The sequence below is a fragment of the Leucopleurus acutus genome (genome assembly GCF_964270905.1).
Source record: "Leucopleurus acutus genome assembly, chromosome: 1".
Lineage (NCBI taxonomy): Eukaryota > Metazoa > Chordata > Mammalia > Artiodactyla > Delphinidae > Leucopleurus > Leucopleurus acutus.
In genome coordinates, this window is record NC_139142.1 from 199,510,458 (window position 1) to 199,538,217 (window position 27,760).

The 27,760-nt window shown below is 38.5% G+C and overlaps 1 protein-coding gene across 3 annotated transcripts in view; it reads left to right on the forward strand.

Annotated features, from left to right (window-relative positions):
* SLC39A12 (solute carrier family 39 member 12) overlaps positions 1-27,760 on the forward strand; it is a gene marked incomplete at both ends in the record, with an annotated part of 67,972 nt that overhangs the window by 18,420 nt on the left and 21,792 nt on the right. Inside the window, 8 exons of one of the 3 annotated variants that reach the window (XM_082838071.1) lie at positions 2,880-3,052; positions 7,119-7,290; positions 11,119-11,291; positions 13,966-14,118; positions 17,082-17,192; positions 19,790-19,856; positions 23,960-24,118; positions 26,361-26,548. In XM_082838071.1, coding sequence (XP_082694197.1) covers positions 2,880-3,052; positions 7,119-7,290; positions 11,119-11,291; positions 13,966-14,118; positions 17,082-17,192; positions 19,790-19,856; positions 23,960-24,118; positions 26,361-26,548 — 1,196 coding nt within the window. The remainder of the gene's footprint in view (positions 1-2,879; positions 3,053-7,118; positions 7,291-11,118; positions 11,292-13,965; positions 14,119-17,081; positions 17,193-19,789; positions 19,857-23,959; positions 24,119-26,360; positions 26,549-27,760) is intronic. The other 2 variants (XM_082838072.1, XM_082838073.1) reach the window with 2 other exon arrangements.

Here is a 27,760-nt window from a genome sequence, read left to right on the forward strand (position 1 = left end):
TCATTTTATTTTGCCCTAATTTTTTAGAGTTTTCAGACAGTTTTGCCTCTTCTTTTTCAATTCGTGTGTGTCTTTTCTTTGTCATCTAATTACATTGCTTAATAACCTCGATATAATGGTAAATATTTTGGGAATGGTCTGTACCCTTATCATATTTTAGACTTTGAAAGAAAAGTTTGTTTCCTCATTGAGTTGAGAGAACAATGATAAAGAAATATATTTATAGTCTTATATTAACCCACATATTTACATTTCTAGTACTCTTCATTTCTTCCTGTGGACTTGACTTACCATTCAGATCATTTCTTTTCAGCTTAAATAACTTCATCTAGTGTTTCTTGTAAGACAGTTCTGGTACCAGTTAATTCTCCATTCACTGTTTATCTGAGAATAATTTTATTTCACCTTCATTTTTTAAATTCATTTATTATTTATATTATTTTTTAACATCTTTATTGGAGTATAATTGCTTTACAATGGTGTGTTAGTTTCTGCTGTATAACAAAGTGAATCAGCTATATGTATACATAAATCCCCATATCCCCTCCCTCTTGTGTCTCCCTCCCACCCTCCCTATCCCACCCCTCTAGGTGGTCACATAGCACCGAGCTGATCTCCCTGTGCTATGCAGCAGCTTCCCACTAGCTATCTATTTTACATTTGGTAGTGTATATGTGTCCATGCCACTCTCTCACTTTGTCCTAGCTTACCCTTCCCCCTCCCCGTGTCCTCAAGTCTATTCTCTACATCTGCATCTTTATTCCTGTCCTGCCCCTAGGTTCTTCAGAACCTTTTTTTTTTTTTTAAGATTCCATATATATGTGTTAGCATACAGTATTTGTTTTTCTCTTTCTGACTTACTTCACTCCGTATGACAGACTCTAGGTCCATCCACCTCACTACAAATAATTTAATTTCTTTTTATGGCTGAGTAATATTCCATTGTATATATGTGCCACATCTTCTTTATCCATTCATCTGTCGATGGACACCTAGGTTGCTTCCTCACCTTCATTTTTGAAGGGTTGTTTTGCTGGATATTAAATCCTTAATTGATAGTTCTTTCTTTCAGCATTTTGAACATCTTATTCCACTACTTTCTGGCCTCTAGTTTTCAGATGGGAAGTCAGCTATTGACTGTATCAATGCTCCCTGGTATGTGATGAGTCATTTTTCCATCACTGCTTTCAAGATATATCTTTGTCTTTGACTGTCGACTGTTTGACTATGTCTGGGTTTGGATCTTTTATATTTATCCTACTTGATGTCTGATGAGCTTCTCTTTGTTTTGTTTTGTTTTGTTTGTTTGTTTTTTGACCACGCCCCATATTATTTCCCCAACCTGGGGCCTTGACAGTGAGAGCATGGAGTCCTAGCCGCTGGACCACCAGGGAATTCCCTCTGATGAATTTTTTGAACATTGTAGATTAAGGCTTTACATCAAATTCAGAAAGTTTTTAGCCATTATTTTCCCCAGTAGCTTTTTCTACTTCTTTCTCTTTCTTCTCTCCAAGTGACTGCCACTACATATGGGTCAGTATATTTGCCGTTTCCCACAGGTCTCTGAGACTTGTTCTTTCTTTCTCTCTTTGTTCTTCAGATTAGATTATTTCTATTAATTTATCCCCATATTCAGCAGTTCTTTCTTCTGCCATCTCAATATGCTGTTGCACTCCTCTAGTGAATTTTTTACTTCATTTATTCTGTTCTTCTACTCCAGAATTTCCATTTAGACTTTTATATAGTTTTGATCTCCTGATTGAAAATTGCTATTTGTTCATTTATTATTGTCATACTTTCCTTTAATTTCTCAAATATTATTCTCTTTAGTTCCTTGAACATACTTATAATGACTGCTTTGAACTCTTCGTCTGGTAAATCCAACATCTGGGAATACTCAGATACATATTTATTGACTGCTTTTTTCCCTGACTCTGAGTCACACTTTTCCATTTCTTTGCAGGTCTCTCTCTCTCTCTTTCTCTCTCTTCTTTTTTTTTTTTTTTTGTTGTTGTTGTTGAAACTGGCCATTTAAAATAAAATATTGTAGTAATTCTAATTTGGAGTTCTCCTACTACTGATGGTAACATTTAGGAAAACACCAGAGGTATTTTTTTCACAAGTAGAAAGATGAATAAATCCCAAGAAATTCACCATAATATTCAATTGTTCTCTGTATCAGTCATTTTTTAAGGCTACAGCTGTACCAAGGGAAACTAAACTGCAGTCTGTAAACTGACACCCATACCACAGTAGCATTAGAAAACAAAGTCTCTTTTGTCCCAGTAATCTCAGCTGCTTTTCAATTCCTGTTTCTTTCCTGCATTAAACACTGAAGAGGAAAAAGGTTAGATTGACTTTACATTAAAGTTATAGTTAATCTACTAAGGATGTATAGTGCCTAAAGGGAATAAATTTTCTAAGGATTAAATCAGTTTCATCTTTTGTTTACATTTTTATAGGGAACACCTAGAAAAAGAATTAGTTGACTTACTAGAAGGCACTCCATTTTTGGAATTGCTCATTTCATCACGGTTCAGCCCTAAGATCTCAAGATCTTGTGAGAGAATCATTACCATGTGAAGTATAAATACTCTTTATTCTTTTTTTTTTGGCCATGCCGTGCAGCATGTGGAATCTTAGTTCCCTGACCAGGGATTGAACCTGTACCCTCTGTATTGGAAGCACAGAGTCTTAACCACTGGACCACCAGGGAAGTCCCTAAATGCTCTCTGTTCTTGTTCAGAGTAAAACCTTGGCTTTTCATTAGAACTTAGAAATTTACTTAGTAAATATCTATGCTGCGGCCGTGTGAAATTGTGATTATTCTGAAACTGGCCTGTCTTTATGTGACACCAGATTTTGTATGAAATTTCTAGAACTAGACCAACTCCTCAACACTCTCTGGACTAAAAATACCTGTATCAGAAAAGATAGAATCCATCAACTTCAAAGGAAACAAAACAACCTAACAATCCACGATTGGGCCTACCCTAATCTATCTGTACCCGAGGACCCAGAATCAGATGACAGTCCAATTTCCTGGGATCAGGTATTGTCATTATTCTTCTTGTACCATCATTTGCTATTGTCAAAGGAAGTAGCTGTGAACATTCTCTAAGAGTTGTTGAAAAGTTAAAGGATAATGTAGATTTCCTTAAATGTAAAAATATTCTATTTCCACAGTGTGGGCAGGGTTTTTTCTTTTTACAAGTGGGTCTCTATAGACATAAACTTGAGGTCAAGATATTTAGGAGAATGATATATATTACTCTTTCCTCCACTGGGTCCATACTGAATGCATGAATAATTAATTCAGCAAACCTGTGAGCATTTACTATGTGCTAGTCACCATCATGGGCAACAGGGATAGATAATTGAACACAAATAGGCACGGCTCCTATGGCGCTGACAGGGTAGTGGGAGGATATAGACATTATACAGAAACTTACAATGACGAATGAACACTTTAAAGTTAGATTAGATTATGAAGAGATTACTTTGGATTGTGAGCAACAGAGAAATGTTTGTATAGTAGGCGGCACTGAGAAGGTTTTGGAGAAAAGGTGATATATGATCCTATAAACATGTTCATATTCTTATTTCCTAAAGTTGTGGTCCAAAGGACATTCACTAGTCTACCTAGATAATTCTTGAAAAGCGGTGCTATGGTCAAATCTGACTGGGAAATACTGAAGATGCATATTGCACTGTAGCATATTAATGTGTCTGGGGAGGTCCTTTAGTAAATAAAATTCTTTAATCTTATTGGATCGAGCATTTTTCAGACTCTGTTACACATAGAAACCTTCCCTGCCCTTATTATTTAAAATCTTGAAAAATTGATATTCCATGATCATGGCTTACATTTAATGAGGAAATTAATACTATGTATTAGACACTGCACAATTTCACCTGCATTCTTCATGTAATTATTACAACAGCTGTATGAAGTTAGGTTATATGATTGCATCCTACAGATTAGGAAATTGAGACCTGGGGCTAATAAGTAGTTGCTTAAGTTCCCAGAAACTGAGGTATATACATAGGTTGTCTGATGGCATATTCTGTGCTCTGAACAACTATGCTGTTTGAGAAATGTTGATTTAAAGAAATAAAACTATTTTTGTTATTTATATCTTGAATGAGTTAATATTCCTATTAAGCACAATCTGTATTTTAAAAGAGCAAAATTCCTTAAATATTTCTAACAATAGTGAAGGTCGTTCCTGTAAGTTATGAATGATCGGGCATTATCACATATTTTTGCTACGATATATTTTAAAAAGTGAATTTCTATTAATTAGGCCACATATCAAACGCATCAATTAAAGCTGATTCTTTCAGACTCACACTTAGTGTATTCAACTGAAGGTAACAAGAGTTGATGCCTATATCAATCCTTATTTGTGAAGTCTCTTTAAATGTTTCTTCAGGGCCAGCTCTTAGAAGGGAACCCATTTGTCTGATGGAGACCCTCTTTGCGTAAAGAATGAAGGTTATTTCTCAAAATGTAGGGGTGACCTACTTAAGGCATGCATCTTCTAAGAACAGTAATAATCATTTTCTGTGCTGACTCTGCAAGATAAACAAAACAACCTCTTTCTCAATTCTTCTCTGTTCCAACATGTCACTTGCTTTGTGACTTTTGAGGGGACCCTAAGGTAAGAGGCTAGATCTGGAGATCCTGCCTATATTGTTTAGGCCGGTGGTCCTCAAAGTGTTGTCCCTGCACCAGCTGTAACAGCAGCACCTGGGACCTTGTTGGAAATGGAAATTTTCAGGTCCCACCCCAGAAGCTACTGAATTATACCCTGCAATTGCGGAGTTCATCACCCTGTCTTTTAACAAGCCCTCCAAGGGATTCTCAAAACTAAAGTTCCAGAAGCAACACTTGAGAATGTGTTTGTAAAGTTTCCACAGAAATCTGATGATGTCAACACAAGTGTACAAGTGTGTTGAAATTTTATGTGAAGGAATAAAGCTATTTCAAAGGTTATTGACGGGATAATCTAAATTTCCATTCTGTTTTCTTCTTCATTAAAAACATTTTGTCTACCAAAATTTTATAGGATATAATGAATCCCCTTTAAGGACATTTGTGTTAGTGATTTCAGAAGAAATGTAATGCAACAATAACCTAAATAGTACAGGAACAGCAAGTAAATATCAAGGGCATAGAAGCTTATAATAGAATAACCTTACTCTATGAGAAGGTATTCTAAAACTAGAAACTATTCAGTTCCTTGACAGTGAACTGCGGGAAGATGCATGGCATTCTTTTCATGTTTATCTTTCCACTCTCTTACTTCCCAGGCAGGCATTTTTCAATGAGAATGTTTATTACGAAGGATTCATTATCAGAAGCTTGTTGTTAGTTTCCCTTTATTGTTGCCAGTATTTTTAATGATGAAGTAATTCTATTCCATGATCAATAAATGATACAAAAGAGACTGTTGTCTTTGGTGTAAATTATTTTGATAAAGGGAAAAAAATCACAAGTTTAGCTTTTCCGCTGCTGCTTCTTGCAGTAGAAAACTTTTGGAGTTCTTGCCCAATCCCTTTCTGAGAAATGGCTTTCTCACCCACAGTGCTGGGTCCAGAAGCCGTGTTTGAAGAGCATGGTCCCACCTCCTGTCTCGGGGGCAAAACTGATGGAATCAAACGGGTATTTGACCAAGAAAACCCATCTATAGCTTTGCTGAGCCAATCAGATCTGTCAGGATTTGCAGACTCAATCCAATCTTGGGTTCTTGGATGGAAAGGTCACCTTAGGGTCAGGGCTTATATGGCCATGTGTTTATTAAAGAGAGAAGACCAGATTTTGAAAGGAAGTAGATGTCTGCAGAGGGAAACAGAAAGAAGAAAATACTAAGCCCCAAAGAGACAGAGGAAAGTCATTGGTTCTAATTTTCCAGCTTCCGGCTCAGTTCCTCTTGAAATGTGGCTGTCCTTCCCATCTCACACATCCTCTGTAAGCTTCATGCATCCTCCCCTTGGTGTCTGCTGGTTTGAGTAGGTCCTGTTCCATGCAACCAAACATCTCCCAATCAAGATAAAGCTTTTTAACCCTTGGAATCATCCCAAAGGATTTTTGTGTGGGAGAACCCAGCAAATGTGTCATCATGATTTTCTGATTAGCCACGTGCCTTTGTTTAAAATACCTGCTTTCTACAGCATGGCAGATCAGACAATCCTTGTATACATCACTGACTTTTTTAAAGATACCTTACTGTAACTAAAGATCACACTGATCTTGCATTGGGGTCTTATTTCAGTAGAAGACACGCATTTGTGCTGGCGAAACTATACACCCTTCTCATCCGCATATGAAAACTTTTCAGTGTAATTTTTGATGCACAAAATGTCAGCCCTTAACACTTCTGAAATGGACAGATGCTTTGAGGCAATTTTTAGAGACCCGTTTCATTTGTTGTCTGTTTCTACTTCTTATCTCATAGATATCCCTATACAATATGAAAAAAATCACAAAGATCTAGATAAAAATGAGTGAAATCAGTAGGCAATAACAGTGATTTCAACTGTTTTTGTGGTGGGAGGCTGTCAAGGGACAGAGGTAGCCATATCGTTCAGTGTTTACACACCAGCGAGTTGATACAGCATATTCACTTTTTAAAATATTGCCTTAACTTTTATTGCTTTTGAAAATGCATGTTGCCTACAAAGGCTTGCTAAATCAGAGAATGTTAAAGACGATGACCTCATTACCTCAGAGCTCCTGTTTATCCTGTGAATTTTAGCTTTGTTAATAATACAAAGCCATCCCCCCTCAAGGTTTCCTTAGGCTGCTGGTTAGAACGCTGTCCAACACATTGTAAAACACGGTGCATCTCTTCAGGAAAGAAAAAAGTGTGCAAAACTCCTACTGTATAATACTCAGAATGAAAGTGAGATACAGCTGCTTTAATCAGAGATGAAAGATAATCCTGGGGAATTATTTATGGACAGAAGGCTTCAGGGAGACACATAGTAATGGCTTCGTGTGGAAGGGTAGACTTGAACCCTTCCACTTAGTTCTGACTCCTCAAGAATGGTAGTCGATGGGGAATTTGGTTCAGTGCTGAGGATGGTAACAGTGTATTTTCTTCCTCCTACAGACTTGCTTCTCTGCTGGACAATTCGTGGAGATATTTCTACAGAACAAGCTTTCAGCCATTTCTAAGGAGGACTTTAAGCAAATGAGTCCAGGGATCATCCAGCAGTTGCTGAGCTGCTCTTGCCAGCTGCCCCAGGACCAACAAGCGAAGCTGGGACCCCCCACTCCGGAGAGTAAGTTCTGGTTCTTCCCTCGGAGAGCTAACGCACACAGTGTATGTGATAATGATGGTGAGTGAAGGATACGTACTATAGACCGGGCACCGCTCTGAGCATTTTACATTGGTCAGCTCATTGAGTCCTCACACAGTGCTGCCAGCTAGAAATTATTATTATTATCCTCACTTTAGAGATGAGGAAACTGAAGCACATAGAAGTTAAGTGAATTGCCCACGGACACACAGCTGGTAAGTGATAGAGCTGGGATTCAAACGCAGACAAGCTGTTTTTAACCACCTATGCTATACTGCCTCTCAACAAATATTTTATATTTTGTGTGTAACTTATATAAATCAAGTTTGTCCCCTGTATTTGACTCAAGCACGGACCAAGTTCAAAGTACGTAGTTGAGAGGTGGCCCGGTATATGAGAAAGGGCGTCGGTGTTGGGATCAGAAATGCAGAGCTGAGTCATGCCTTCCTTCCCCAGCCAACTCTGTGATCTTCAGCAATCTCTTTATATCCCAAGCCCGTCTCTTTCTCTGCACAGTGGGAAGCAGTGATAGTACAGGGCTTCCTATCCATTTCCACACTGTGGCACACAGTAAAAATGAAGGCACATTGGGGTCAACCAGAGAGGCTGTTCTGGGATGGAGGTGACCAGTGCAAGGAGGTGCTGGCCTCCCAGTTGTGGCTGGCAGCCCCAGGACGTGAAGGGATCAATGCTCACACTCACCTGTGACCCATAACATCGCTGCAGTCGGTGAACACTACTCTAAGACTTCGCAGTATACCAGTGAAGTTCCAGTGGGCTAATGCGTACAAAAATGCATTCTGTAAATTTAAAGCACCTGACATTTAAAAGTCAAAAGAAAAAAAAAATGGTGGCCTAAAAACATCTATGATGGATAGTAAAAATATGACATTTAACTATATTAAAAATATTACCGGGCTTCCCTGGTGGCGCAGTGGTTGAGAGTCCGCCTGCCGATGCAGGGGACATGGGTTCGTGCCCCGGTCCGGGAAGATCCCACATGCCACAGAGCGGCTGGGCCCATGAGCCATGGCCACTGAGCCTGCGCGTCCGGAGCCTGTGCTCCGCAACGGGAGAGGCCACGACAGTGAGAGGCCCGCGTACCATAAAAAAAAAAAAAAAAATTACCATTGATCTGAGGGCCTTACATATTTTTCAGAACTGCTCTTCTTTCTCTTTGAGGTAGTCTGCAATGCCCATCATAGCAGAATTGTTCAGTTACTTATTTCTAACTCATAATGGATCCTACATCGAGTGATTCATTTGAAGATTGTGAACAAAAACATGCCAAGTCTATATATCTAAAACTCCACGTTCACTGAGGGGAAAAAAAGCTTCATTAAAAGTGAGCAGCTAAATAATTCAGCACCTTGTGGTCAGTGATGGCTCAAAAATGGATCTGTATAACCAGACACCTCCCTGGCACGGGGTCTGGTTATACAGGCCAGTTGGAAACAGGGTTTTGGACTGAAGATCCATGAAAAAAGCTTAATTCCCTTTTTAATTAACTTCTAGACCCTTCTAGGAAATAGTCTTCCTGAGAAAAATCCAAACAAGTCATACTCACTAAAGAACCTAGAAAAACAGCACCGTCCTCAATTTAAAATGTTGCATCATATAACTAAAGAGAAAGGTTTGTGTTGTTGGCCTTTTGAAATTACAGGAATGTAAGACGTTAAAGAGAGGACGACACAGGGAGACGTTATTAAGAACACAGTGTTCAGTATGCTGAAACGCAACCCCTAAGCACCACCTTCAATTGAATTTCCAGGAAAGAATGCTATGGCCGTGTAGAAATCGTTTCAGACCTGTTCAAAGAAGCTGCTCAGGATTGGTTAAGAATTTAGTTGGTAGGTCCAGTTCTGTTGTAAGGATGGGAAAGATTTATATCAAATCTGACTCCAGTCAAGAAAGATTTACAAGCTCCCGAGGAATGAAACATCCTTTCTCTCCAAAAACCGCACTGTAGCTGCCCTCAGGACAGTGGGGAGAGTAGAAGAATTAAAGAACTTGAAACTTTGCCTTCTGCCTGGGAAATGTCAGCCCCTAATTTGTCCTTGTTGAGTTCCTGACATTTTCTTATCTTTTGTAGCCACCATAAAAATGTGGCAACTTTGAACTTTATTAGGCACCCAGGTGCTCACGTTAAACTTCAAATGTCTTTAATTTATCTGTTAGTCAAGAAGAATCACTTTCCCACCGAGAGTCTGTTTGTGGAAGAATGGGATGTGAAACTTGGTTAAATATCTCTAGGGATTTTTTAACGACATAGGTATTAAATTAGAGCAAAATAAAACCTCTCGGCAGGTGTATGATCATTCCAGACTATTCCTGTTATTTTTGTTTAATGTCGTAAAAAATACATGCACTTTAGCATCTCAACCCTTTTAAGTGTACGGTTCGGTAGTAGTAAGTACTTTCACATTGCTCTGCAACAGATCTCTAGAAATGCCTCGTCTTGCAAAACTGAAACTCTGTATCTGTTGAACAACAGCCGTTTTATAGATTTCCCTAGCAGCGAAGGAGTAGCGGTGAGAGTGGGAAAACTCAAAGTGTGGAAGTTTTTTGCCTCCCCTGAGTACACTACCAACTTTATTTTAATGTTCGATCTCTGTATAATTTAGAGCTTGCAATTCGATAAGGGTCCTCTTCACATCACAAGCCTATTGTCATCTTACCAGCTAGTGTCATTAACATGACGTACTGTGGAGAATGACTGTCCCAGAAAAGTACAAGAATGATGAGGGTGCAACATCTTCAATTATAACACCTTTTAAGATGGTAATTTATTAAAATCCACAATGGGCTTTAAGTGCAATAGTATGATAGCTGAAATTGTTTGATTTTTTTATCTATCTGTGGTCACGAAAGGAAATGATAGTTTAATTTTGTAATTACCTACCTTCCTTGTTTACAAACCATTTGGCCTGACATTAGTAACTTCTAACTTGAAACAGAGTATTCGCTCTGGATATCTGCAACCAAAGGAAAATGGTGTGTGAATACTCTTTATTCCCCAATCATATATACTTGACTCTGAAAGCCATTTCTTTCTCTTAATCTTTCTCTTTCTCTTTCTCCCTTTACCCTTTTATTTCTTCTCCCCTCCTACATATTTGTTTCTGTTTGAATAATTGTAAAAAAAATGGCACTTTCTGAACATTTAAAAAATCTAGAAGCTTAGAAATACAGAATAAATTTTAGGGGTTATAAAAACTTATTGCAATAATCCAAAAGGTAGGCTGTCCAAATTTATATTATCATCCATTACACATTGACTGATCCGTTTTTACCAATACAATCGCTCGTGTTAGTCAGAGAATAATAAACACTTCTGACATTACAAATAATTTTGAGAATTTTTGTGAGAAAGTACTCATGTTGTCCACAAATATTGATCTACAGTGGCCCAAACTGTATGCTCCTCTGTAACCTTGCTTCCTTGCCTTCGAAATGTTTAAATGAAATGAAATGACAAATATTACCAGTGTCTGTCAATAGAGGTTGTAGTTTAAAGTGAGAGAAATTATTTTCTTTGGGGGTAGGAGGTAAGCTAGCTCCTTGCTTGCTGGGGTGATTTTTTCATAAGGGGTAGTCAGGATAACTTCAAAGCAACGGAATAATTTGGAGAAATTCTTTTCATTCTTTTCCTTACAGATTAAAGCCTTGAAACCTTTTACCCAATAGAGCACTCACAAAACAATTTTGTATCCCTCTCGGTAATAGTAGAGGCTGGATTCTTCTAGCATGTTCACTGGCAGAGGCCCTCATAGGGGCTCTGACTGTTTTGCAATCTCCTTTTTGGCTCAGAATATGGCTACAGCACCATGGCAGTGACGTTGCTCACGCTGGGCTCCATGCTCGGGACGACCCTCACCCTTTTCCACTGCTGCGAGGAGAGCTATCGGCTCATTTTACAGCTGTTTGTGGGTCTGGCTGTTGGGACGCTTTCTGGGGATGCTCTGCTCCATCTGATTCCTCAGGTAAGTGGCTATTTTCTGTTTCAGATGGAGTGTTTCTAATTTCTCTTTACTTTGTGCCACTGGAGGTGTTTATGCAGAATTTCACAGTGACGTGGATGCGTAGATACAGTGGCCAGTGTTTTCCGTGATAATCAGTGTTATTTCCCCAGAACCCTCGTAGGAGAAAAGAGATGATTAATCATTAGATCCACCGGGTTATTCTTACTTTTGAAATTTAAAAATACGTGATCAGATATGGATTCCTATTAACAGAAATTCAGGAAGTGTACGTATCTATAAATAAAAACGAATGGGCTATAAGATGTACTGGTTTTTCTCCGGTGGCCCCCAGCCCTCATCAGATCCATGCTCTGCTCTTCTCTGCCCCTGAAGATTGCACCCCCTCAGCTCCCTGCAGGCTGGATTGTTGTTTGAGTTCCCCCAGTGGGTGAACAACAGAAAAGCCAGGGCAGGAGGAGAGAGTGGCAGGGGTATCTCCTCCCCACTCCCTCCCTCCAGCACTAGCTCTAGAAGCGGCTGATTACCGGCAGTAATACACCTCCTGCAGGAGGCCTCCTCCCTAACTTCATCTCCCATGGAGCTTCAGTAATTGAGCTTCAGTTCTTTCCAACCTTTGCCCTTTGCCCTTTCAGCCCTAAGAGTGATAATGGTTCCCTGAGGTTGCCGGTTTCCGGGTGTCTCATTATCCCTCGTTCATACCCTTGACACCTGCCCACACCTCTGTCATAGCACCACCATTAACCTCTCTTCGTTTGAACCATCAAAATGAATTTCTCTTTCTTGCCCAACTATCAGCATCTAGATTTCCGTTAAGAAACATGCAATCTCCAGGAAGCTGGCTCTTTGCTGAAGTTTTCAGAGGCTCTTTTATTTGTCAGAGATGAAAGGATTAGAACCAGAGATGCAGACGAGTTCAGGGAGAAGGGTCTTCAGGTGAGGTTACGTATTCCTCCTGAAATCTCTCATGATGCGTAATGCTGAGCCAATGATTTCCCCCACGGCTCACAAAGTCTGAGATGTTAAAGTTTTCCACAAGCCTCTAGCAATTTCCTGCAGGGTCCCTCTTGTAGCTTAGAGGCTCAAAAATTATTACGTGTTCTGAAAATTGCAAAGTGAGCATTGGAGAAATGAAACAAACCATTATTAGTTTTAATTTCCCTTATAATCTAATTTTCAGGAAATATTTCAGGGCTTACTGGCTTGAGGCGGTGGCCAAAGCCTGTTGCTAGGTCACTGCAGTGGGTGCAGAGCTGTTCATTGCCCAGGATCCTGGGAAATAGCAACAGGATCTTAAGGCTGCCTGGGTCTCCCCGAGTGGGAGAGTACACAGCCCAAGGCAGCAGGGGTGGACGTTGGGGGGAGTGGGACTGTCCACCGGCCCTACAGAGACATATTTACAGAGGGGAACTTAGCTGGGTTTCACTTAGAAGGCAGCTGCTTTACTTGAGGAAAGAGAGGAGGACATAAGTTATTGGGAAGAGGAAGATAGACGCCGTACAGGTGTGGTGGAAGGCTAGAAAAATCAGGGGTTCCTGAATGTGATGCACGGCAAGTGTTTAAAGGTCTGCACAGAAATGAGAAAAATCCCACTGTCACGATTTCCTCTTTTAACTAGCTGCATTGATTCAACTTGAAGATGTACATTTTATTCTGAGATTGTGAGGTTTTCCTCTGTTTTCTTTTCTGACATGACAACGTCCTCTGTTTTGTGACATCATGGTAATTCCAAATATGAGGTGCCTGTCCTTTTAAGTCTTTACCAAAAGAAAAAGTGGACTAACCTGTATGCGTCTTTAGTTATGTCCATACACTCAATGTGTTTATGGAGATCCGTACATATACTCACACATGTATACATATGTATCAATATGTATATGCATATGTACATAAATACCTATACACTACTTATATGAACATATACACATATAATTTTTTTCTTTTATAAATTTAATGGTTAGTAATATCCAAAATATGGAAACCACAATATTTCCCAAACTGTCTTCTCCTGGGGAGGGAATATGATACATTCTGATTTACTAGCTCACAAGAAATCATGAGGTCAACAAATGGATGAGACAAGCAGTGGGATGAGTCAACTAGAGGAAAATTCCTAATGCTTTTCTAGTATCCTTTTGTGTCCCAGAGAGCTGACAGTATTGCTGGGCATACAGGTGCGCTCAATGGAAAAAGTCCTTCAGGTGGATTTCTTACTTACTTGAACATTTATTAAAAGTTTTCTTTAATTGCTATGGGGCATGGGGAGAAGAAACCCTGGATGAAATGTATCTTTATATTTGTTTTGGATATAAAAAATATTGATTTGTTACAAAGCATTGCTGTGCAAATTGGGATGGATTGAACTGGAAAAAAATTCAGCTAAAGGACTGAGAATGTATGAAAACTTAGGCCACTTGCTGAAATAAGCTTAGGCTTTAGTCTACTCATTAGCAGCAGCTTTTCAAAGCTCTCCTTTCTTTTTTCACATCTTATTTGGCCCTGATGAAATCATATAGTGGAAGTATTCATACATCTAAAAGCAAACTGGGCTTTGAATGAATTCAGGCGTTGTCACGGGGTTGCCCAGAATGGAAATTGAATATATTTTCAACGGTGGACCTACTAAATAATATTTAAGTCATCAAAAGTTCTTTCTTTCCATCTCTTTTCTTTTTAGGTTCTTGGTTTACATGAGCAGGAAGCCTCGGAGTCTGGACATTTCCATGAACACAAGGGCCACATTTGGAAACTGTTGGGATTAATAGGAGGCATCCATGGATTTTTCTTAATAGAAAAATGTTTTCTTCTTCTTGTATCACCAAGTGCCGAGGTATAGTTTAAATTTTATTTATCTTTTATGTTAGGACTTCATGATATTTGTCTTTTATTTCAGAAATACTTGTTCAAGAGTAATTAACATCTTCATGAGGTTGTCTGTTTAAGGGATGGGACCCCGGTTTCTAGGACACACGGATCGTTCTGACTGAGAGCTCCCCTATAAGCATGACTATTAATGTTTCACACATCTGTTGCTGGCCCATTACTATACTTATGACAGCCTCCTTTTTGACCTCCCTGGCTAGTTTAGAAACAGGAGAATAGTTCACGTCTGAGAATGAAGGGGTTTAAAGGCCTAGCTACCAGTCTGTGTTTTGGGTATCCTTCTTAACCCAAAGCAAATTAACAGGCAAACAAAAGCTTTGAAAATTCCGAAAATTATGCATCATTTCTATCTTAAGGACATTTAAAATTATGCAAACAAGAAGCTCAGGAGTGGGAATTCCAGCAAATCTTTTTTTCAGCTTGAATAATTGCTTTCATTGTGCCTGCATTTGATCGATTTCCACATATATGATGAAATGTAAAGTGCAGTGTGGCTTATTTCTAGGTTGTGTTTCTTTTTGCTCTTATATATTACCCTATAAGAAAATAGATGCACAGTTTTGTGGGATAGTTAAAAACATAAATGCTGGTAAACAAACAAAAAACTGCAGGAGACTAAAATAAACCTTCCCTACAAAGTCCTGCGATTCTGCAGTCTTCATGGTTTTCTACTTATTCCCTGACTTTCTTCCCATTCACATACTATAAAATGCTTGTACTCAGGGCAAACACTACTATATTTTAAAGACTTTTAAACAAGCAAACACTACTATCTTTTTTTTTTACTCAGAAAACAAGTCTTTATTAATTTCTATTAATTAGGTATTGTAGGTATAAGCAGAAGCAATATATGTTATAGTCATTTTCCTTGAGTAACTGATGCTATTGGTATTTTTTTTTAAACTTCTTTATTGGAGTATAACTGCTTTACAATGGTGTGTTAGTTTCCGCTTTATAACAAAGTGAATCAGTTATACACATACATATGTCCCCATATCTCTTCCCTCTTGCGTCTCTCTCCCTTCCACCCTCCCTATCCCACCCCTCTAGGTCGTCACAAAGCACCGAGCTGATCTCCTTGTGCTATGTGGCTGCTTCCCACTAGCTATCTACCTTACGTTTGTTAGTGTATATATGTCCATGCCACTCTCTCACTTTGTCCCAGCTTACCCTTCCCCCTCCCCATATCCTCAAGTCCATTGTCTAGTAGGTCTGTGTCTTTATTCCCGTCTTGCCCTGGTTCTTCGTGACCATTTTTTTCTTTTTTTTAGATTCCATTTATATGTGTTAGCATACGGTATTTGTTTTTCTATTTCTGACTTACTTCACTCTGTATGACAGACTCTAGGTCCATCCACCTCACTACAAATAACTCAATTTCATTTCTTTTTATGGCTGAGTAATATTCCATTGTATATATGTGCCACATCTTCTTTATTCATTCATCTGTTGATGGACACTTAGGCTGCTTCCATGTCCTGGCTATTGTAAATAGGGCTGCAATGAACATTTTGGTATACTATCGTTTAAAAGTCTTTTAAAAGGCTACTGTCTTTCAAAATATCAGCACTTGTTGTTTATTATCCTCCCTAAATTTATTCTAAAATTCTATTTCATGCATCAAAAGTAAGGTGGTTTATGGATGGATAGAAGGATGGTAGATAGATGGGTGATAAAATAGTTGTAATAAAATGTCAATGGTAGGATCTAGGGAGTGAATATCTGAGTGTTGACATCACAGTTCTTTTAGCTTTTTTGTATATTTGAAACTTTTCACAATAAATAGACTTTAAACAAAATTCTGTAGAAATTTTTTCTGTTTTAATAAATCAGGGTTGCTCTTTGGCCTGGGGCCCAAGCTAGGGTACTATAGTAATTCAGGAATTAGGAATGACAGTTTCAATCCCAACACTTCCTTAAAAATTTAGGAATCCCGCTTTCTCTAAAAATTTAGGAACTGAACCTCCACAAAAGGAGTTCTAATCTACATAAGCATTGAAGACAATAATAAGATCCCCATTTATACACAACAGACTAGCATTCATGGACTGGAAAAACTAATTCAGAAAGCCAACATATCAACTTATGCATAATAATTAGAAATGTAACCAGGTGGAAATGAGTGAAATAAACTCTGAACATTCAAAAATTATATTTTTTTCAGATGGTCCTTGGACTTGTCAGGGAACTTAAAATGAGCTTTAAGAACATAATTTTAAGATTCATGATATTGTGTAAAAGAAAAGGAGTGTGAATATTTTAGAAGCTACAAGTACTTTAATTGGTGAATATCTTTCTGGAGATATTCATTTAGTAGTTACAGGGTACAATACAGTTTCGATGATCATCCTTTTGGTATCTCCATCAGAAAGGACTCACAATTTAATTTTGCAGTAAATAAAAAGACAATATAAAATTACCACCGTTCATGCCTTTGTAAATCATGACTAGAATTTTTGAGGTTGCATTCTTTTTTTAATTGAAGAATAATTGATTTACAATGTTGTGTTAATTTCTGCTGTACAGCAAAGTGACTCAGTTATACATATATGTTTTTTCATGTTCTTTTCCATTATGGTTTGTCACAGGATACTGAATATAGTTCCCTGTGCTATACAGTAGGACCTTGTTGTTTATCCATACTGTATATATTAGTTTGCATCTGCTAACCCCAAATTTGCAGTTGCATTCTTAAACCATTTAGACTATGCATGATGTTTTAGGGCAGTCCTATGCCCTGAAACATTCATTTTAGCAAGTATTTATCCTGATGACATTCTCCTAGTACCCTTTTGTTGTCATCCACCCCTTTGGCCAATAAGCAAAATGTTAAATAGAACTGTGGAATTGACAGAGGCTACACCTGTGTTCTTCTGGCTTCAGCACTAATTTTAAACCATCCTCATCCAGCAGGGCATGTCACTGGTTAATGGGCATATGGGACATTCCAGCCATCTTGCGTTCAACACTGAATTAAGTGACCAGTCAGGCAGAGGCAAATCTGCTTCAACTATCCAGTTGGTAGGTTACTGACCTGAAGTATTCTACTGATTTGATTACCTTCCTTCCTTTATTCCTTGATAAATAGATGAGGATCTGTAGGCTGGATTAGTGTTAATAGAATCCACTCTTGATTTGCCTATTCTTGATCATGATAAATCCTATTTGGAAAACTTTGCCAAACGCCTGAAAGCTGTTTTCAAGGGTAAAATGCATTTTCCACAGATTCAAGTCACTGCTCTCTGCACCTCTTTGAAACACACGTGGATCAGATTGACATAATAAACATATCCTTAATCACTCCGTTTACAAGTTTTCATAAACCAGCCGACCTTGAGGTTTCTCCAGTCTGAGAAATCCTTAGTCATGACTAGGTGAGGCCAAATAAATGTTGAGCAAGGAGTTAGTTAGAGGACCTAGAGTGGAGGGTTCATTCCGTAATGTAGGAGAGAAGTGATTCTGTCCAAGGAGATGTCTCATTGTAAGTGCCTTCTGTTACACTGAGTTTTCCACAACAAAGATCTTCCGTGTGAGTTCTCAAAACACAACCTCCAATCAGGTTCAAAACAATATTCCCATTTTAATTCTTAAAGTCATAAATAAAGGGACTGGAAAAATATGAAAATATATAACGTAGTTAGAAAACGTGCCTCCTATAACCATGGCCTTGGGGGAGGGGGTTACAGTTCAAGAGTAGATTCCTGAGTAGAGAGAAGTAAGCTATTCCTGACACATTAACCTGGCAAAATACAAGTCTGGCAGTAGATTGCAGAGCTAGAGCTAACTCAAGGATGTGAACAAAACATATGTCTTTACAAAAGCCTTATTGTGTTTATTGTTTAGATACGCCACATGTGGTTTGAAAGAAGATAACTTCAGGCTGAGATTAGTTTTTAAATCACTTTAATGCTGACCTCATTTCTTCTGTGTGAATGAAGGGTCCAGAGCCTCAAGATACAAGCACATCTCGGATGTTAACTCAATGAGTTTAGAACGATTTGACTACTCTAGCTCACTAATAATACACTCACCATTTCTTTTGTTATTTAAGCTGCAAGATCAACCTAAAGAGAAATAGAAATAATTTGAACTTTTAGGATTGTTTGATGGGTCCAATTTCCTGTTTTTTTTTTGTTTTTTTTTTTTAGTTATTTCTGAGATATACATTTTGAATTTCCTGGTTTTTTTGTGGTACGCGGGCCTCTCACTGTTGTGGCCTCTCCCGTTGCGGAGCACAGGCTCCGGACGCGCAGGCTCAGCGGCCATGGCTCACGGGCCCAGCCGCTCCACGGCATGTGGGATCTTCCTGGACCGGGGCAGGAACCCGTGTCCCTTGCATCAGCAGGCGGACTCTCAACCACTGTGCCACCAGGGAAGCCCCGAATTTCCTGCTTTTTAAGGAAGAGGAACTCACAGATCTTTCCAGTCATCAAAGGAGTTTTAGGTATTTGCCTCTAAATTCCTTTATATACTGTGACAATATATAGCTTTTTGGAAAAAAAAAAATCCTGGAATAAATATCTGAACTCCTGTCTTTTAATAGTCTTTTGATCTTAATCAGGCTTTGACATAACATAATTTTTAAAAACCCCACATTTTTCTTTTGTTTCTAGATCCACCAATTTCAGGCAAGAGGCCTGTCTACCTCTTCTAATCCATATCCTTCAGATCCTACCTTCTCAGCCATCCTTCTCCAAAAATAGCCTATCGTGACATCTTTTGAATAACTGCTGTTATTCTAACACGTGACTGTTAAGTTTACTTTCTCTGTTTACATTAAATAAAAAGAGGCCTATGTCTCACATTAAATTTGTCTCAAAGTTTCCACAATTTGGGGTGCTAGGAATATGCTTCTAAAAGGACATGTTCCATAGACAGATACGAAGTATTCTTTTCACACAATAGAACAAGAATCTTAGGCCTAGGGAGGGAAAGTGTCTTTCCTGAAATCGAACCATGAGTCAGTCTCTGAAATAAAATCATATCATCTCAACTTGTAGAAGTCAGTTCCAAAATCTCACCTTCCTGTCATGTGAAACGATGAAAAATCTTTTAAAATTGTATTCTTTTGTAAGTTTGTTGATCTCCTTTCTCAGTCAGCAAGTTTTTTTTTTTTTTTTCCCTGACTGGAAACACCACAGAAACAGCATCTTACGCTACGATGAATGAAATGAAGTGTTGGGTTTGCAATGGTTTCTTCTCCACAATCTACTTAAAGATCAGAAGAAATTCTAGATCCACAGTCTACTTACTGTACAGGAGCAGGGCCAACTGAGGTCAAGAATCAAGAATCATTTTTTTTTCCTGCGGCTTGGGTTTCGTAAAGGCTTCCATAATCTAATAATGAATTACAGACTATCTAAGTAGCCTCTAGCTCTCTATGGAAGACTCTGAGCTATGTAAGAGTGCTATTTCCATCTACATGTAGATAGTGGGAAAAACATGCTTGCAGACTCTTGGCTCTGCCTTCTGTGTTTGTCTATGAAATTGAAAAGTTCTAATATACTCCGGAGGATCAAAATGTCTTTTGATAATCAGCGTAACTCTTCATGTTTCATTTTTCGATAAAATGATGACTGTTGCTTATCATTCATATTTTATTTTTTAATTTAAAATAGAAAGGCCCGGAAGATGCACAGGCAGCTGAAATTCCTATAGGCAGTCTGAACGCCCCCAGCAGAAAATGTGAGTACCAATTTTAAAAATCCAAACATTAAATATAGGAAGTACCATAGAAAGAGGTTGTATCTGTTTTGAAATAAATATGTGAAAACCATGTAAATTTCATATTGGGTACGTATTTCATTATTAAAATTTTGCAATGAAATTTTTAATAAGGGCTCATTCCTATCAGTCTTTGAAACCTACTACACATTAATATCAGTGTTACTTCATTCTTTAAAAATGTTTTCCCCAATGGCTTGAAACTGATCCTCTGGAAACTTCGATTGGTGTAAATACTTACGTGGTTATCAAGGCTCGTTTAAAATCCTGCTTACCTGATGATTTGAGCCTTTTACTTCCCGTGAAGCCTGGAGACAGTACTGTTTTTTTTGTCTTCTATCACAGTGTACTGATAATTCATCACAAATGTCTATCTCATTTATGATACTGTCGTTAACATGGTGGAGTTCAAATCAGTGCTATCTCGTTATTCACATCTTATGCTATAACTCATTTGTTTGTATAATTTGCATCCAGTCGTCTTCTTTCTATGATTTTCCCTATTTCTGAATTTGATTAGCCAATTTTGGTCAGGACTTTATTCCCTTTTGCTCATGCTTCTGAATGATTCTTAGAACTTTTCTTTTTTAAAAGGTCTGTGTTGGTTTTCATCAGTTGCTCCTGAATCTTTGCCCCATTTATCTCACTGATATTACTCTTTTGTAAACACACTTCTCAATAGTTAAATGTTAACCAGCCATGATTAGTTATGCCCATTCTATCAGAATAAGTTAGTTACCTGAGAAGAAAAAGAGATATTTATTGAATACTTATTATATGCCAGGCAGAATGCTAAACACATTCTGGATTATCTCATTTAATGAGATATGGATTATCTCATTTAATCCTCTTAACACTTTACTGAAGTAAGAATAATTAATATTCAAATTACACAAATGAAGAGACCAGTCATTAGAGAGGGTAAGCCACTGCCCAGGACTACATAGCTACTAAACTCTAGCATTGAGGAACTAAGAAATGCTAATGCAGCAACAATTTCCTTGTGATCATTCATTCAGGCATGCATCCCTGTATTTTTTCACATTCTTTCATTCATTTAAGAAATGTTAGGGCTTCTTGGGTGGTGCAGTGGTTAAGAACCCGCCTGCCAATGCAGGGGACACGGGTTCGAACCCTGGTCCAGGAAGATCCCATATGCCACGGAGCAACTAGGCCCGTGCGCCACAACTACTGAGCCCGTGCTCTAGAGCCCGCGAACCACAACTACTGAAGCCCACGCACCTAGAGCCAGTGCTCTGCAGCAAGAGAATCCACCGCAGTGAGAAGTCCGTGCACCACAATGAAGAGTAGCCGGCTCGCCGCAACTAGAGAAACCCCACGCACAGCGGCGAAGACCCAGCGCAGCCAAAAATAATAAATAAATTAAATAAATGATTTTAAAAAAATGTTTGAGGATGTTTTAGGCACTGTGATTGCACGGGGGAATAAAATTAGGAATGGTCTTTATCCTTAGGTTGCAATGTGGTTGAGGATATAAATGCTAATAAGAACAAACAAGGTGGTAACAATCACTGTTCTGAATGTGTTTGATGTTTTCACGCCTGTAATTTATTTATATGATTCAAAATATGTAATTACGTAGTCTGTCCAATTCTTTTTTCAGGACATTGCTAATGATATTTTTCCTTCTAAATACTTAGTTCCAGGAGAAATTTTAGAATGCCAGGCACCTAGAAGGTGTATCAGAGACATTTCTTTGTATTTGTTTTTAGAAGAAAGGAAGTGGAAAGAAGGCTACACCTAGTCAAATTAGGAGCAGAGAGTGGCTGTAATAATGGAAGTAATAATGATGGTCTTATTCAAATATTTTGTAGACCTGATATCTTTCTACTTCAGATATCCATCTTGGCGTATGGAATGATTAGTGAACAAATCCAGATTCAATTATGCAGCTGCCCTTTTTGCCAGGGACATATTGAATTAGCTTCAAATATTTGATTACTTGTTTCATATTACCTCACTGGTGGAACTCAGGATGTGAAGGTCCTATCCACAGCCTGATTTAAATAAACAAAAAGCAGCACGATACAAGATCCAGCCTGGGTATTACCATGGAAAACCTCTGCTAAGTCAGAAATGTGGAACTCGAAATGACTTCCATGTACCGAAGGAAAGGTGGAATATTATCGATAGTTCTGTAACGAGTACATTGATTTGCCAGTGAACGCTTGTCTTACCTTCCACTGAGTAATGTTTCAGCTGTCTTAACATGCACAACGTGCTCCTTGTCGTTTATATGCAAATATGTGTATTTGCCTTGCGGCTTGTTACATGGCCATGATCTGACATTTAGAAACCCATCATCAGAGATAACAAAATAATAGGCAACAAAAATAGGCTGCAGTGTTTCTTGGCAAAGTATAAATTGGGTAAAGGTTTTCCATCCAAATATACGCCGTTAATATCAAAACTGTATGTAGGCATACGCACAGGCACGGATTGGAAATCGCAATTTATTTGTATGCTGCAGTGTTGTCACATGGATTACTTTAAATTATTTGATTTGATTTCCACAAAGAAGAGCTTTACTTCCGAAAATTGGCAGGAACAGCTGAGTGACCTGTTTGCATTTTTAGGCTCAGAGAGCTTCCAGGCGATGCCAGTAAGAACTCTCTGAATTCAATACTTTGATATTTATTCTGTATTTTTATGACTGTTGCTTAAAATCTTCTCATTTTTGTTGAAGGATGAAATGAATTAGGAAACCACCAGAATGATAGAACCGAGTCTCACCGCGATGGTTCTAAATAAAGCATGATTTTGAGATGTAAAATGCATGGCATGTCTTTCCAACACAGGCAATACACTTATCTCCTGGCTGATCGTGTGGGCTAGATCTGCTGTTTACTGAAGTTCCTTATTTCACAGTGTGGGCTATGAACTAAGTCAAATCATATCCCCCCAGTAAACTATATTACAGTGCAGTCCCTCCACAGTCTTAGACCAGGTAACAGAAACCAGAAGGTAACCTCTTCCTATTTTTATTGAGCGTCCAGTTATTAGAATATTGTGGGCAGTTCTAATAGTAACAATAGCAACTCCTAACACCTGTCACACAGTATACATCAACTGAGTAATTAGACTACAGCAATTGATTTTAATGGCTGTTCTTATCAAATGGTATACCTAGGTAGTTCACTGTCAGAATATGTGTTATCCCTGGAATACTTTTTGTATTTGTTAATGGTTCCAACCCATAATACTAATACACAGTTTTAGGTTTTTGAAAACAGAAATTCTGTCCGTCAAAAACTTGAACCCAACTGTGATCTAATTATTTCATTAATTAAACCCATTATGGTCCAGTTCATTTCATTGTCTGTCTACTAATCAGATAATGTATATAATGTAATAGAATCGCATGAAGACAGCTTCTCTTCATTTCATCCAACGTCTAGTTGGTCTAGTCGGAAAGACAGAACATTCAGTAAATGTTCCAAAGCTAACTTTGGGACCGGAAGGGATGGAAGCGGTTCTGCGTGGTCACATTTGGGGAGTGAAGGAGGCAGTAGGGGAGGGTGGTTAGCACCAACCAGAAAGGGGAACGATCACAAAGTGGCAAGAGGTTGACAGTTGACTCCAGGAGACTGACACGAGGGGCAGTCTGACTCAGGGGACAGTTTCAGAAAATAGACTCCATTTTCATGGCATTCTGCCCCGAGGGTCTTAAATTATTTAAAAATGCTTCACAAAAGACATTATGTGGAAAGGTCATCGAATGCATTTTGGAAAGTTATAACAGTGTTATTTTTATCTTCTGTTGGCACAGCTGAACAGGAGGATAGAAGAGCGAATGCCCTAACATCTCATAATTAGTCAGACCCATTAGAAAAATGGTGACCATAAATCCGTGTGTCATATCGGTTGCCGTGTTCACATCTCCGGTCCTGACCTATTTTGAAAGCTGAGACAAAGTGGAGTTACTTAATCTGGTGCAATTTAAGAATGTCGAGGCTGGAGGGGAAAGTTGATCGTAACTGAAGGATTCCATGAACTATGTAGTGCTTTGTTAATGCTTCTTACACCTTTTTTTGGTTCTTTAGGCAAAACCATTAGCTTGTTGGCAATAATGATCCTGGTTGGGGACAGCCTGCATAATTTTGCAGATGGCCTAGTCATAGGAGCAGCCTTCTCATCTTCTTCCGAGTCAGGAGTGACCACAACAATTGCTATCTTGTGTCATGAAATTCCCCACGAAATGGGTAAGTCTGACAGTAGAATCACTCTTCCTGCTTGCTGAGAAAATCGTAATATATTTCTAGCCATGGTTTACTAGGCTTCTTTTTCCAACACATGATTGAAAGATGAATACTTTCTGTTCATAATTTATTTAAACCATCAGAAGCAAAGAACTAGAAAAAAAAATTCCTGTACCTCAAGATAGAATTCAATTAGACCCATTTATGATGTTTCCTGGATCCAGAAGTGACTCTTTTTGGATTCTGGAGAATTCTATATGGGAAACAGTCATTAAAGGTGGGGGGAAGGGATAAATTAGGAGGTTGGAATTAAGGTATACACACTACTATATATAAAATAGATAATCTACAAGGACCTACTGTATAGCACAGGGAACTCTGCTCAATACTCTGTAATAACCTATATGGGAAAAGAATCTAAAAATCAATGGATGGGGCTTCCCTGGTGGCGTGGTGGTTGAGAGTCCGCCTGCCGATGCAGGGGACGCGGGTTCGTGCCCCAGTCCGGGAAGATCCCACATGCCGCGGAGCGGCTGGGCCCGTGAGCCATGGCCGCTGGGCCTGCGCGTCTGGAGCCTGTGCTCCGCAGCGGGAGAGGCCACAGCAGTGAGAGGCCCGCATACCGCAAAAAACAAACAAACAAACAATGGATGTATGTACATGTATGACTGAACCACTTTGCTGTACAACTGAAACCAACACAGCATTGTAAATCAACTATACCCCAATACAAAATAAAAATTAAATTAAAATACTGGCAAAATAAAAAGCTTCTTTAATTTTTTTAAAAAACTTCAGCAAAAACTTTAAAATCTGCACATTAAATGTGGGAAAAACATTAATAGGAGAACTTTTGATCCATTATGTCAGCAAACAGGCCAGTGAGAGAAAATAACATTTAAATTAAAGCCAAACCATGGTTTCATCAACCTGATTTACACAAAATGTCTAAAGCCAAGTGTAACATTGAAATGACAGGCGTATGGTATCAGATTCATGTAAGACCCTTTTTCTGGATAATCTTAATAACCCATGTAATTCAAATCCTGCCTCCCAGGAACCAAGAGGAGACGGAATAGACGTTTCTGAAACAGGTCCAGAAAGAGGAGAGGCTGGTCCCAGGCACACGTGTGCCCTAGAGAGAGGGCTCTTGGCAGTCACTCTTTATCTCACTTTCACATTTACATTGCCCACTTGGGCCACCCCTGACCTCTTGGGTTCTGTGTCTATTGCCCAAAGTCCTGTCACTGATCATCACTGACCCATTCCTCTCTGAGGAGTTTATCCAAGGTCCTTCCTGAATCCGTTAAGACATACCTGGTCTGGGGGCCATATTGTATGGTCCTATCTTAGCTACTATGATAAAACCCAACAGAGGAGGGTGACAGTCTGCGACAGGCCAGCAAAAATGTCTGAAGACCTGTTCATAGGATTGATTACGCAGTAGAACTAGGAAACTGAGTCCCCAGGCTGTCTCTTTTTAAAAATTTTTTATTGAAGTCTAGTTGATGTACAATGTTGTGTCAATTTCTGCTGCATAGCAAACTGGCTCAGTTATACACATATAGACATTCTTCTCTATATTCTTTTCCATTATGTCTCTTTATTGAACTTCAACCTCTTCTCAATCCCAAAACTAAGAAATAGAGCCTCTCAGATTACAAGATCATTCTTCTTTTGGAGGAAAAGTGTAGAGGGAATAAGGTCGTTTTTCTATAATTAAGGCAGTAAAACATTTTCTAAAGGAAAAATTTGTTTTCCTAACCAACTTTTGCCATGATTTAAAAATCTCCTTAAGTCATTTTCTCTTTCTCCATAGCAGTTCCTGCCTAAGTAAAAAAAAGAAAAGCCTATATAATGTTTACTGCCTTGGGATTTTGCCTGGCAAGTTTCCAGGCAAAAAGCTTTCGAAATCCCAGGGCAGCAAGTACTTTTATTTTGCATTTGTCTCAGCTGAATATGTCACAGGACATTAGGAAGTAGAGAGTATGTCACAGTTCTCTCTGTATATACTATCTTCCAGAGCAGTAAAAGGAACAGAACTCTTGAAATGTAACTTCCTGAAGTATAATGAGTTAGGCTATAAATCCTAGAGAAATATAGGAAAGTGTTTTATTAACTGATCATTCAATGTTACCTATAAAATTGGCCCCAGTTGCTGAAATTTGAAACAGATAGCACACGAGTTGAACAAAGGCATCATCCGTTAAATGATAATTCTAGTTTCTTTTCCCTTAAATTTCAGGAGACTTTGCTGTGCTCTTAAGCTCTGGACTTCCTATTAAGATTGCCATCCTGATGAATTTTATAAGTGCTTTAACTGCCTTCATAGGACTGTATATTGGGCTCTCGGTATCCGCGGATCCATGTATTCAAAACTGGATCTTAACAGTTACTGCTGGGATGTTCTTATATTTATCCTTGGTGGAAATGGTAAGCTTTGTGGTTTTTCTATTTTGTTTTTCCAAACACTAAAAGTGCAAAACAGAGGAAAAGCAGCAAAACGGAAGGGTCGATGGGGAGAAGAGAAGAAGGATATAGACAAAGGTATAAAAGAGTAGGGAAATATTCTGTGCAATCCAAGAAGGTAAGTGGTAGGCAGAAGAAACATAATTTGAGATTCAGAGAATATTGACATTCTTTTAACTGAAATTAAGTGGAATGATTGAAACCTTTATAATTGTCAAAAAGTGATTGTCATTTCATTCTGCTCCAGCTTTGCATCTATAAAAGATGCCTATACTTCCAGCTGAAAAGTTCTGTTAAACAGCCAGCCATTTTGTTTATACATTAGAAAATATTTCAACTGAATTTGTCATTAAATTAAAGAGCTCTTTGGCTTAATGAACCAACCCTATCTTTAAGTTGCCAAAGCGCTATCATGCTGGTGAAATGAGAAAGATGATTATAGTATTGAGTCTCTAAAATTGCAATATACTTTTCCTGAAGAGGTCCTTGCTGACATTAATGGTTAACTCAATCATCACGTTTCATCCCCTAGAATCTGAATTGAACCTGGGAAATTTCACTTTTTTTTTTGCCTCTTAAGTTCTGTTCTCTGCAAGATAAACCAGTTTTTTAAGGTCACCTTCTATTAGATTGTTTACAACTTACATGTCTTAAGATAAAAGTCATAATGATTTTCCTGTCTCATAGGCGGGAATAAGGCAAATTAAAATGGCATAAATTAACAAAAGAAATATATATTTTTAAAATCACCCATTTTTTAAAAGAAGTCTTTATTGAATTTGTTACAGTATTGCTTCTGTTTTATGGTTTGGTTTTTTTGGCCACAAGGCATGTGGGATCTTAGCTCCCCAACCAGGGAACGAACCCTCACCCCCTGCATTGGAAGGCGAAGTCTTAACCACTGGACCGCCAGGGAAGTCCCAACAAAAGAAATATTTAAGACTTAAAATCAATAGAAAGCCAATCTGATCAGAAATAAAACATGTGATTACATGCATCCTGGAGCAGAAACGTAAAATAAACAATCTTGAAGGTCACATGTGGAACAGGGTCATTGGGGTTGACTAGTGATTTGGCAGAAACCTGCGATTGTCCTGGAAGTAAGTAAAGAGACTGTTTCATAAGGGAAAAAATCTGGAAGGCAGGAACCTGGGCTTATACAACCAGAAGAGTGCA